General features: G+C 32.6%; 1 protein-coding gene across 1 annotated transcript in view; it reads left to right on the plus strand.

Moving 5' to 3' along the window:
* The first annotated feature begins 1,147 nt into the window (after nt 1-1,147).
* Nucleotides 1,148-14,351, plus strand: part of LOC106467653 (39S ribosomal protein L47, mitochondrial-like) — a 29,088-nt gene continuing 15,884 nt past the window's right edge. The window contains exons 1-3 of the mRNA XM_013928025.2: nt 1,148-1,296; nt 6,537-6,664; nt 12,546-12,606. Of these exons, the coding sequence (XP_013783479.1) occupies nt 1,253-1,296; nt 6,537-6,664; nt 12,546-12,606 (233 nt within the window). The 5' untranslated portion in view covers nt 1,148-1,252. The remainder of the gene's footprint in view (nt 1,297-6,536; nt 6,665-12,545; nt 12,607-14,351) is intronic.

Below are 14,351 nucleotides of genomic sequence, written 5' to 3' on the forward strand. Positions count from 1 at the left end.
GTAAGTTTGTGTTTGTAATTCTGTACATTTTGTACATTTATTTAGATTATTGTTAATTGTTATTGGTTTATTGTAAGTGGCTATTGTTCGGGACGGACAATACTAAGGAGGGGCAGTGTTGCATCAGCGAGGTCACGTGACTAGTATCACGCCACGCCCTTCTAGAAATATCCTGTTCCTTCATGAATGCTCTAGCATTTATTAGATATGTGTTAGTCTTGTATATATAAGACAGTCACAAATTGACGGCAACAATGTGTGTGTAATTGAACTGAGTATTGTTGAGTCGAGCACGAGCACGTGAGACGTTCGTTGAGAATATAGCCTTTGTTATAGAGCGACTGTATCGTAAAGTTGTATTCGGAAAGAATAAACCAGTTTTATTTAAGAAAGGACTTGTGTCGCTAAAGTTTCGTTTGAACGAATTTACGACTGAAGGCGTAACAATATCAAACTGCTTTAAGTGAATCTGCGATGCATCTCTCCAAAAGCTTTCTAACTACTGATATAAAACTAACTGGCCTATATTTGCCTGGTCAATATTTATCACTTCCTTCAAATATTGGACTAACATTAGCCAACTTTCAATCTTCTAATACTCTCCCACTATTCAATGACCTATAAAAAATATTAGCTAGCAGTACACAAATAAAACCTTTACGTTCCTTTAAAACTTCACGATAAAAGTTGTCTGGTCCAGGGGGGTTAGCAGTTTTTAGTTTTCTCAACTTTTCTCTTACAGTTTCACAATTTAAAATGATATTTCTTTTATCTTTTTTTACTGTAGGGAATACGTATGTTCTGTATGCATATCAACTTTTTCTTAAATGCTTCTCACATCTGTTCAGTATCTCCTCCCAACTCTTTAGTCCAATCTACAGACTCCAGATCATGTCTCATTCCATCAAGTTATGGGCAACTCTGCGCAATTAGCCTTTTGTATAGCTCTAAGCGAAAATTTTTAAACAAACTAAATATATTGATTAAACGCCGAGAATCAGCGAAGCCTTAGAAACCAATAAGCTAAATCTACATTTGTAGGCTGTAGGATTATTGGTATTTTTTAATTATAGTTAAATTGAACATACATAGATAAAATCATAACTTTCAGTACTATTGAATAAATTCAATTCAATTTCACCAAGTACTACAGATAATAAAAGTATCTTTTAGTGATTTTTTGTTTATTTTTTATTTTCATAAAACATAAAGTTTAAAATGATTTTCTAAAAGTGCTCTTAATTTGATCAACATGGCGTCTAACGTCTTCATGGGAAGTGTTTACAAATCTCTGAGGTAATAATATTCGTATTATTATTTACTTTTTACTTATATAAGTGTAGTTATTATTAGTGCTTTAAATTATTGTAAATGTAATAGACCGTTGGTGCTAGTATTAAAGTAGTAAAGTTGATTGTTGTAATTGAGCACGAAAACCTTGATTCAAGGCTTGATTTTGAGTTTGAATCAAAGTTTGAGTAAGTTAATAATAAATTCAGTGTTCTGATCCTGTTTTCATGAAGAAAAAAATTCATTATGTGATTTCGTTTTTCATCTTAACGTAACACAAATCCTAAGTTGTAACTATTTTAGCTCTGTAGTTCACCTAACAAAACCAGTTTTCCACTGTTCTAACTCTAGAAATAGAATGTTTCTAAAAATTGAATTTGTTATGTTATGCTAGCTGTCCCTATTTTACCAGTGTAAGACTAGAGGGAAGGCAGCTAGTCATCACTACCCACAGCCAACTCTTGGGCTACTCTTTTACCGATGAATAGTGGGATTGACCATCACATTATAATGCCCCCATGGCTAAAAGGGTGAGCATACTTGGTGTAATGGGGATTCGAACCCGTGACTCGCAGATTGCGAGTCGAGCGCCCTAACCACCTGGCCATGCCGGGCCAATTGAATTTGAAATACTAAGTTTTCAGTAGTTCATTGACACTCTACGACTATTAGTATTAGTATTTGTTGACATCTGAAGTAAGTTTCGCATTCCATATTCTTTATTTTTAGTATTATAGAAAGCAAAATGGCTCAAACTTCATCACAATTTATATACTACTACAACTTACAAGTACAATTGATGAAACAATGCATTGTAATCTTTATAACTAAAATTAAAAACATAAACAAATATGGTTAATTGGCTATACTCATTACTGGGTTTATTTCTAGGTTTGATTGAAGTAGGTAGCTTGCTGCGATTGAAAGTTAATATAAGGTTATGAACTATGTACTTCAGCCTCTGGCTTGTATCATTCTTCAAAGTTCAAATATCTCTAGTGTAATGACACTATGGCAAAGCTATGTCAATGTGTAAAATCCATCATAGGCACCTATTTTAAATTACATTGTAGAACAAATATTCATAAAACATTTAAAACTAGTTTTGTAAGGTGAAAGATTGAATTAAAAAGACTTGAAAGTATGTTTTGTTATATTGAGAAAGAAAAGAAAGAGAAATGTCTATAGATGATGAATTTCTTTCCCAATGAATGTAAATTTGGAATGTTTATTTTGATCTCAGAGTTTTTATGCTTGGACTTCATGCCAAGTAGTGACATAGTTGATTGATATAAATATCTCCTGAATGCAAGTTTTATGCTGAAATGTGCTGTGTATGTGTAGTTTCATTTCTGCTGCTCAAAACTTTTTTTGGATTTAATACATCTTAATGGTTAGGGTTTTTTGTTTGTTATAATTGATTATTAATTGACCATCAAAATATTAAATAAGTACTTGGTTAAGGCTGAAAAACAGCAACACATTTTTGGTATAATCAATGATTGAAAAAGTATGAACTTAAACCCTGAATTTTTTTTCCACAAAATTATCAATTCTCTTTTTAAACTGTACAAAGGTATCAACCACTACTGCTGCTCATGACAACTCCTGATTCCATAAGCCAGACATCCTGTTAGAAAAATTAAACTTAATTGAAGCTTAACCAGTCTTTCTTTTTTTTCAAATCATAGACTTGTGATGTCATCTCATTCTTTTGTCTACAGAGCATAGCACAAAGAAATCAAAGCCCAAATTCTACAATAAATCTATCCCTGGAATAATCAGAACAGCTCTCCACTGAATCCTAATCATGACTAATGACTTATCCACCAGTACATAAAGATACTTTTCTTCAGTCATTCTATCAAGTGGGTTAGAAGATGTGAAGTGAGAAAACTTTGGGAAAAGAGTGATCATTAATAATTAAGTTTGATGTTTTGCTTCATTTTAGATAATAAGAAATGAAATTTTAGTTCCTAATTTTCAGCCATCAATTTTAAAGCCACAAGACAAACTTTATCATTAGTGAACTGGAATAATGAGTTAACAAAGAGCATAGTTAGCAAATTTGTAAAATTTGCTGATAACATTAAATATTTTGAAATATTAAATAATGACTTGAATTAATTGGTAACTTGGAAAAATATTAAGCCAATGATCAATATCTAAAGGTAAGCAAAGTATTAGAATGAGAGTAGAGTCTTTTAGGTATGATACAGGAAAGAATGATAAAGCACCTGTGCCAAATAATTTTTACCTAAGGGTTTGGAAAGATGATAAGGATTGTTTATGAGAGCCACTTACTATCATTTTTTTAAGTCCTTGGATAGCGAGTAGGTACCAGAAAATTGGAAGTTGACCAATGTTACTCTTCTTTCAAGGTCTCACATCAGTGGTAGGAAAAGTTTTTGAAAGTCTGCTAAAAGATACTTTGCAAAGTCATTTAACAGAGCTTAAAATTATCTAGGATAGTCAGCATGGTTTCAATAGGGAAAATCTTGTCTTACTAATCTTTTGATATTCTTTGAAGCAGTTATTTCTTATGTAGATGAGGATATGGATTTGGATTTATCTGGATTTTGAAAAAGTATTTGACAAGGTGCCACATAAAGGACATAAGAAATTATATAATTATGGGTGTGGGGTATAAGTTTGCTCATTGGATAGAAAAGTAAATAGATGAAGGAAAGCAGAGTTGTTATAAATGGAGCTCAGTGGATTAATGTCACAATTGAGGTACCCAGGGCTTTAGTTTAAGGACATCTGAGGTTGGCTGTATTGGTTGTATTAAAAAAAATACATAGACCCTCAAAAAAGATTGAATTACAACAATATTGATGTACAAAGACCCTAAAAATAAAGGATCTAGTTACAATAATTTTTGTTTTTTATATCTTATTTATTTTCAAAAAGTACAATTAATGTTCAGTTGGCAATTTTGCATCTTTATTCAACTAATTTTTGATGCCTTATTTCCTGGGAAGTTTCATTGCATTATAAAAAATAAGCCCAAACCATGCTAATGCATAGTATCTTAAGGAAATAAACAGTCAATGACTTGTAAAACTTTTAAACTGAACAGTGATCGTGGCTAATCATGTTCAATGTTTTCATTCTAACCAGCTTGGCCTGCCTGCCAAGTACAGTAAAATACTGCTTGTAGTAAGACTAGACTTGCATCGGAGGTCTCATTCGTACTACTATATCATAATATGTACACAATGCCTGAGCTCATCACTTGTACACAAACACTGTTCATATGTCTTGTTGTTCATACTCATTGTTTGTATTGACCTGCATAGAGACAAAGCTTTCCTTATTTATTATTGTTATCCTGTTTCGTCCTGATAAAAACTTTCATAAAATTTTGTTTGCAGTTATCATTATCATGTTCTGTTTAATTTGTGGATTTTTCCACTTTTCTCATGATATCTAGGCCTTCTGTATTTCCTAGACTCGATTGGCCATGTCTGTCTAACGTTAGCCTTAGGTCTATACATGCATAATTGAAAGGGGGGTTAGTGTTTCAACTGTGACAATTAATGATGGAAATTCTCAGTTTCATTTTGTAAATTAGATCATTTTAGTTCCTACTGGGGGTTTAACAGTAAGAAATTGAAATAGCTATATTAGTTTTATTGTCATAAAAATCTATACTAGAAATTAATCTCATTAAATATTTGTCTTATCAGCACTATTCCCACCCACCTATAGATGTATATGCAAAAAAGCATTGCACAATAAAATGTGTGGTAATGTAACTAACTGAGCTGTATACACTGTACTGTCTTACCACACATATCCATTTATGCAACATGACCACAATAGAAATTTTAGTGGCTAAAACAGCATTATTAGCCAATTACAAAAGCAAACTTTTCCTAATGTTTTCAGCCCCTTTCGATGGATTTTACCAACATTTGTCTTGTATGTACAAAATACAATCTTTTTTAAACAAAAAAATGGACCAAAAGATATTTTTGTGTGGGCTCAAATTTTTGAGTTTGTAGTTAGGGAATTTTCCCATTATTTTGATCAGAGTCAACATTATGTGTGCAGTATGGCCATGGATAAGTGTACAGTGGACTGTGATACTGTTTTGAGTAAGAGTCTATTCCAGGGCACTAGTCATCTGTTGGACAAGGTTGGGGCTTAAGTTGGTTGCCTGAGGAAGTTTTTAGCCATCTCAGATGACCTTTAAAATCGAACCCTGGGGTACCTCAGAGCACAGTATTTTGACCTTTGCTTTTTTTGAATGTACAATAATTGATTGTACAATTACAACCAATAAAGGGATGTTGTGGGCTTGAGCAACCACATCTGCTCCTTTTTTATTTTTAAGCATGCAAGGCCAGCAAAGTTGAGGTTAAATTGGACAGATGGTTTATCCCAATGAAGTTTGGGTCCTATTTCTGCTAGTGCCTTAAAAAACCACGGCACATTACATAATTATATGTGCCCCGGTGCTCAATTTTTTTTTGTGTGGCTACATATTTTTTAAGGATATAGTTTCATTAATTTATTTATATTTTCCTTCTCTACAAAGTTAAATCTAATTGCATGTATATGTATATACATAGAGGAGATTATATTAATAACTTATAGAAATTCAGCTTAAAAATAATGGCATAACTATAAGAAAGGTAAAACATTTGTTAAAACACCCTCATTACAGTACACACTGTAGTTTACTAAAACTTGTAAAATATATGCATGATAAGCCAAGTTGTCTATTGTATCTTAAAAGTAAACTGAAATTTTTGCAAGAAATTAGTTAGAATGTTAATTTGAACCTTAATAGTACAAGAAATTTTAAGAACTTATCTTTTCCATGTCTTTACTTTCCAGCACCCTCTCAGAGTAAGACATCATGATAATACTATTTGTTAAGTAAAGTAAAAACTTTTAATTATAAAACCCTCAAATGACTTTTTAAAGTGATTAAATAATTTTAGTACTTTAGTTACATTACTGTAATAATTTGAACTCGGGGTCACACTTCAGGTAAGTAATGTTTCTGAAAGTTTGTGCTGCAGTATGTGACACTAAAAGTCTTCTTCACCACCATTACACAAATTGTAGATACTTAGGTTTAATGTTGGTTCATCTATGAATTTTGTTGGTTTCTTGATAATTTAACATGAAGAATAATAAAATAAATCATATGTCACAGATTAATATTTATTTTTATGTTTAATATACAAATATGCAGCAGCTTTAATACTGTCTCTTTTTCTATCCATTAGGTCAATTTGTTCTAGGAGAGCATGTATCCAAGGGTTTAAGCGTTCGATTCAGACAACAAAGTCTTGTAAAGAATTGATGGAATTTTTTGATGATCCCAAAAATTGGGGTGCTCAAGAAGTTAAGTCTGGTAAACTTCTTTCATATGATTAAGTATTCCATGAGGAAGTTATCAGTTGGTGTCTTTGGATAAACATAAACCACTCATTTTATTTGATAGTCAAATTGAATCACAAAACTAGGAAAAGTTTTTTTTTTCAAAGAAAAGGCTACCCATCAAATGGGAATATGTTTGCATTTACATTTGTTTTAGTAAGGTACACTGTGGTGTGATTTTATTTAAAAATTCTTATTTTCAAATAATTTTAGCTTCTGATGTAGTAATATTAAACAGTACTAATGAAGAATGAGTATTTTTGAAGCTTTCCAGTTTGTGTGCTTGGAATTCAAAACTTAAACTGCCAGGGTTTCACTCATACCTTGAACTGCCATACTGCTGTCATTTTGACGGCTACATATTACAATACCAGTATTAAAATGAAAGACAAATTATTGGGTCTTATTTCTGCTGGTACCTTAAAAAACCAGAGCACATTACATAAAGACCCACCTGACAAAGTACCTTACTTCTGCTCACATACATAGCTTTCTTGTTCAGCACTGTTCCCTATTTGCAAAAATATTTTTGCATACCACAACCCTTTTGCTCTCACTCACCTTTTGATTCCCATAGTTCAACTGATTCTCGCTTGCAAATTATCATGTGGCAAGCCTCCACCAATAGTAGTGCCACACACACACACGTGACTCATTTGACTCCATCTATGCTATTCCACCTATCACTTCTCATTTGGCAGTGCTCATGTTCAGACGTTTAGTTTGTGCTCTCTTCAAGTGATTTTTTTGTATCTTTGTATCGATTTCTGTCAATAAGTTTACTATTTATTATACAATAGTAATATTTTTAACTTATTCTGAAGTAGAGTTATTTTATATTTCTACCCAGTTACAATACTTAATGCTTCATTACAATTTTTTTTTCTACATTTTATTTCTTTCTGCTGGCATGGTTGTGTTTGGTTATTCATTTTGAATTATGAATTCAGAATTCTAAGTTTCCACTTCAGAGGTTGTATTTTCAATCAGCACATTTACACAGGCTTCAGGTGGTAGTCTTCGACTGGGGAATTATTGTCTTTACCTCATTGGGAAATTGATAGTCCAATGAGCTGACCTTCGTCAGGCCTTGACTCAAGTTTGAACTACGGTCAGCAACTTTGGAAAGATAAGGTGTTATAAGGTTATGGTTTTTGAATAATTTTTCTGTTAATATTTTTATCTGTTGTTATTTGGGTTCAATAACATAAGTTTAGTTAGATTGGTCAATACTCCTAGTCCAGTTCAGGTTTGAAATTAGAGTGTAGTTGTGTCCTATGTCCTATAATTTTAGATTAGGCTTAACATGGGTCTTTGTTATTTTAGGATTACTTGTAAATCATCTTACAGGTATATCATAAATTAAGTTAACAATATTATTTTTCTTCACAAAATCACATCTCATATGTATGTTATTGTCAATACCCAATTACTTACTTACTTGGGAAGTAGGATGCTGGTGGTGGTACTGTTTGTGTAGGGTGGGTCACCCCTCAAACTGCTAGTGTGCCATCCTTGTACTGCAGAATGGGTTCATCGCCTTAGTCCAGTTAAGTTGAGGTCATACACACACCATATGGTTTGATCACACCCTAACCACACTACACTTCTTGGCTTCTTGACTTCTTGTGTGCTAGTAATAGGTTGGTCATGCAAAAATTTTCACCCATCCCTGTGACACTTGGGGCTCTTTTGCCTTTCCTTTCAGGCAAAGTGTATACTGTGGTCGAGATGAGATGAGGTCTCTCAAAGTGTACCCCTGTGGAGTCTCTGCCATTGGGTGTCATACTTCATGGGCTTTTCCTTCAGGCACTTTCTGAAAGAAGCATGTTTAGGTTTAGAGTTTGCACTGGCCCCTCCATCATTCTGTGTAAATAGGTGAGGTATTGTCTCACAAGGTAACATTTTCCTTGCCTGAAAATTTATTTCTGATATATATACACACCCCCTGCACATCTTCTCTCCTATCCTCCCCACTTCTTGTGTACTTTCTTGCATCATCTAAGAATGAAGTTAATTCAAGCACAAGTGCTTAGGGGAAGCTACTATGAAAGGAGGTTGTGTCACTTTTTTATTGGTGGAGGGTTTTCATTGCACAATGATGTCATCATGCATTAACACTGTTCATTATACAGTTAACTCTTAAAAATACATTGTGAAATGATACCAAGTACATAGAAAGTGACTATGGAGCAATTCAGGAAATTCTTATCATACTGTGCTGTTTCTCCTCAATTCTTTGGGGTTCTCAAGGTTCATAAGCCTGACATACAATTATACCTAATTGTCTGTATATCAGTTTTCTTGAGTGTTGTACTTTTAAATTCATAGTTAACATCATAAAACTTTTGCCATAACACTCTGAATGCAAAAAAAAAAGTGGCAATTTAAGTCTAAACTATTTCCATTCTACACTCCACAATTGCTGATATGTTGATCTTTGACATCATTTCTCTTTTTATGAGACTCAATACTAGAAACATTGTTAATAAGGTTCTGTCTACCAGTCATGAATGATAACTGACTCTAACTTGTAACCAAGAATTATTACTGAAAATGTGGTCACTCTATTGAAATGTTACTTAAAATCCAATTATTTCTGCTGAACCAAACATATTTTTAACTTTATATTCAAAGATTGGAACATACAGCTTAAATTAAAGATATCATTCATACATATACTTTATGTCTGATCCAAAGGTGATGCACTCAGATACAACTTGAAGTTGCATTCTCACAAATATCAGAATCATGCTATACAACCAGCACTTGAATTAGATGAATATAACACTTCACCTTTCTCTGATATGTCATTTCACAAGTATACATTTTCATTTGAAAAAAAATGTAAATTAAAAGAATACATAAACCAACAAATGTCTAATGTAATTAATTATACTTGTTGTAAGAATTAGGCCTGTTATATTTTTAACATTACTTCCTATATCTAGTTCCTTAGGAATTTTTAAGAATTAGAATATTATATCATAATATTCAAAACATTCTATATTCATCATATCCATTGCTGATGATGCATTTCACTCAGTTCAGGGTTCTTCAGGCTGACTGAAATACAACAAACACAGTACTAGCTGGAATGCTTTAGATTCACTGTATGACTACCACTTGCTGCAGGAAGGAGGACTTTTTTAAATGTCTGCACCAGATAACGACAGGAACAAGAATAATGAAATACCACCTTTCAGTTTATGCCAGAATACTACTGCAGTATGTTTCAGTCTGTAGATTGCCTACATCAACAATCATTCTAAATAAACATATTCAAGAAAAAGAACTCTCAGCTCATACTAACTTGTACAAGTCTCTGTGTTGGAATTTTAAATGATCTTAACCCCATTCTGGGAAACAGAAATAGGCTTAAGTAGATACAAGTTACAATAGCCATTAAAGTATGTAACCTTTACATCAACAAGAGGATTGGTGTATGTTTGACATTTGGATAACCAGCTTATATGTATAACATAACTATGTCCATAACACCTGCATGAAAATTTACAAAAATTACTTGAATACATCTGAGTTCTATAATAGTTATAGGAATGGAACATATGATTGTATGAATATCATAATATTGTGACATGTGATATTGTGACATGTAACTTATTGAATACAAAACACTAAAATATTTCATTTAGCACTGGTCTTGCAAACCAAAAGGCCTATTTTCTTGAGTTATATTCCTGAGAATTTTTACAGCACCATAACCAAGTTGGGAGTAATAATACCATCTACACATAGTTGAATATGCTATTCTCCAAACTTACTTATTTATAATGTGAACTAAACCTCTTATGGACCAAGGTATGAAATTACCTGAAGATTCCTAACCACTGTCATTAACTATTATGGGGTCCCCAAGAAGCTGGGGAAGAGCCTTGAAGGGCCATATACTTGATCTATTCAGTAGGATAAGATAGTTGAACCTATGTATAGTGGTACTTCACCAACAGAATTTAACCCACATTACCAGTTATCCAAAACGATATGCTACTGGATTGTTTGATGAGTAGTGTACAAGATCGTGAGAGCTTCCATATGCAAGTTGTCATGTTTGTGTGGTCTTTCTTGTAGCAAGAGGTACAGAAGCAAGTGAACTTTTAAGAAGAAATTCTTCAACAGTTGATGAAAATAACTTTGAGTAGAAATGCTTTATATAGGAAAAAAAAAGAGGGAAATTAAATAATTACAACTTCTTTTACAGAGTGGAATTTTAGCCAGTCTTGATCCTATCATAAAGTAACTCATTTACATTCCAGAAAATTAACTGGTAGAGTTTTTTTAAACATTTTAAAATATAAATTTGTGGGTGACATTATAGGTTAAGCTACTTTATTTTATTCAATCATCACAACATGAGACACTTCTAAAGATTGATAAATTAAATCAAATGTTCCACTAGAAAGGATAGTAATAGACTTGAGTAATTAAAAGGCATTGAGATCTTTCATAGTTTTCAAGAAATGAAAGACTAGAGTGAAGACCACAGAGGTACTGTGGCAATAATATTCAAGTATAACCAGCTTTTTTCATGTGGCTAATAATTCACATATGCTTTACAGCAGGGCATTTTAAAGATATATTTGATTTTGGACTCTGATTGCTTATAATAGTTAAGTACTATGCATACTTTAATGTTTTGCCAATATTTATTGCTATTTCTAATGCTGCCAATGACCTTCATGACTGCAAAAAAGCACATTTCAGAATTGATAATGTCTGTTACATGAAAAAATTCAGTGAACCAGTACCAGTCTGTTGCAACCATTTTGCTGTATAATGAGTTTTCATAAAAATAAACAACAGAATATTCATATACAAATCGTAACATTTTTTCTCATTGCACTAGGATTTTAGTGGTCCCTGGCAGTTTAGGGAGGCAGCGACTGGTCCCTGGTATTGAAAAGATTAAAAAATATTGATTTAGCACTCTTACAACACTCTACTGGACTTACTTAACAGCCCTTTTTAATGCAAGGTATTCATAAACTCGGATCATAAAGATTATTCATACAGAGCATTTAGAATTTTGAAGATGTGGATATCTTTTGAACTTAATGGCACGGGAAAACAAAAGAATATGAATCAACTTGGAACACCAGGACCATCCATAAGAGACCTGCACCAAGTCTTACCTTACCTGTGGTAAGCAAAATGAGGTGTCTTATAAAAGATGAGAATTCAGATGCAAGTAGCAACAGCCATTCATGTCTACTTAGGCCACAGTGTACAACATAATCAAGAAGGATCTCTATCTGGAAATGAGGCAAATAGGATATGGATTCAAGATAAGCTTTCAGTTATATATCTTGTTTAACCATTGCATACCTCAAGCAGTAGGAGAATGAAGGGGGTATTTGTGCCATTCTATATGAAGACATACTGGTTAAGTTGTAAGATGCAGTGCCTGTGGATTTCTGTGCAGTCAGACTGTTCAGTCAATGAGGTACTGGGAAACCACTACCTTTGTACAATAAATGGGTTATGGAAAGCATTATGAGGGAAAGTGGTGTATTTTGGAAATGAAAGCCTGATGACTAAACCTTTTGTAGACTATGCAACATAGGCTGTAACAACCTATGAGGGAAAGAGAATAATGTATGTTTCTCAGTTGATGGATAGAAAACTACCTTCGAATATTCGGCATAGTACCGTTACAAAATTGTATATATTACATTGACCCTAGGTTTACATTGTGGGTGATATACTTATAACTAAGCATTTAATGTATAATAAAGTATAATCAAAAAATGAATTCCAAGGTGATAAGAGCAGAAAAGAAAAAATTACTCCTTATAATGTTTACATGAAAAACTGAAATGCATTTGTTTTCTCAGGAAGAGCATGGAGAAAAGATGACTTGAGAATTAAAAGTAATGCTGATCTCCACAAACTTTGGTATGTATTTGATAATTTGCTTATAGCATTGTTAAGTTAGCTTGAAGTTTGTTTTACACACATGCTGACAAATACAGCTTTAAAATTAAAACATAATAAAATTAATACTTCATTGATAGCAAAAACTATTGGTATTTTTCATCAAAATGTTGACAAAAGTAAAGCCTTTTATATAAGAAACTTTTACTAGGACATGGCCATATACATAATTTTACCCACATCTGCATGTTTACCATCTAAATAAGTTACAATTACATTAGTTTTACTAGTCATTGTTGCAGCTTGTAAATTTTGTGCTCAAGAATGTAGGCTGTTTGGCTGTGGGTGGTCATCAAAATAGCTACCCACAGAAACTCAAGAAGTCAATAAAACAGTTGTTAGTATTATATAATTATCTTCACTAGAAATCACACAAGTTAGTTCATCTAACAAGCATTGGTTATTTACTTAGCTTTCAAAACCAAAGAAGTCTCTCATTATTCCATATTTTTTTAAAGCAGTAAAGTTTGTTAGCATATGATATTGTTCAATATAAAGGTACTTAAGACCATTGACATATTTTTATGTTGTTTTTTAATCCTTGGTTAATAATTTTTTACTTTCAGAACTTATTTAACTCTGTATCATTATTCAGTTGTTTTCATTTTGTTGTTAAATGTTTCTTTTGATTAAGTAAAGGTTGCAATGATAGGACATCAATAAATGCTCACATAAGTACTGATTAGTGATATTGTTACTATCACTAGACACTAATTGGTTATGTCTTACATTTTAGCTGCCAGTCTGCTTTATCTTCAGGTAATCTATTATGACAGGAGCCAGGATTCATTCCTGGGTCTTTTGTTGTTAAGGATTGTATGCTTTACACTAATTTGAGTTTTCTCCTGTTAAGATTAGGATCAGCTATTTGAATGTTTTAAAGAGGGTTATCCAGGTTTTGCTGACATTTGTGCTAGATTAAATTTTGTTATCAGTTAGATGGATGTCAAATGTTTCTTTTTTTTGTTTGTGTGATTCAGATCCCATTACTATTTTAGTATTATTCAATTTTTATGAAAAACTTTCTCTGACATGACGGGATATTGTAGATTTGGCTGTTTCTAACAAATTTCAACTTTTATTGATTCTATATGTTTTTACAACATATTGGAGTCCACATCCACAAAGGATTTTGTCAGTTGTTTTTGTTCTCTATTGGGTCATTAGGTGGTTCAGTGTGTACAAACTGTGCTTTTATTGTATTGTGGCTTTTAAATATTGTTCTTTCTTTATAGTGTTTGCATATACACTATTTTGTCAGAGACCATTTTGTCTGTAATTTTCTTTCAGCTTCTTTATTTTCTTTTTCAAGTCTTCCATGTATTCATTGTCAAGGATGGTTATAGTGATATGTTTTTTCTTCTTAGTATGGAGGCTAGGCAGTGAAAGACACTCATCTTTAATATTGTTACGTTTCCGTGTGTTAATTAATTTTTCCGTAACTTCATTCCAACGAAACTTTAACGACACAAGTCTTTACTTAATAAAACTGGTTTATTATTTCCGAATACAACTTTACCGATACACTTAATCTCAATACTCGCGCTAACACAACACTGTAACCAACGAACGTTAACTTCAACAATATGCTGTGACTGCAGTTCAATTACTCACTGTCTATACCTTACCGCGTCACGTTGTCCCATCCTATATATATATCCGCGTAACCTATTTCTAGTAAGAACTTGAACATTCGACGAAGTACA

The sequence above is a fragment of the Limulus polyphemus genome, unplaced genomic scaffold, assembly GCF_000517525.1.
Source record: "Limulus polyphemus unplaced genomic scaffold, Limulus_polyphemus-2.1.2 Scaffold2694, whole genome shotgun sequence".
NCBI lineage: Eukaryota > Metazoa > Arthropoda > Merostomata > Xiphosura > Limulidae > Limulus > Limulus polyphemus.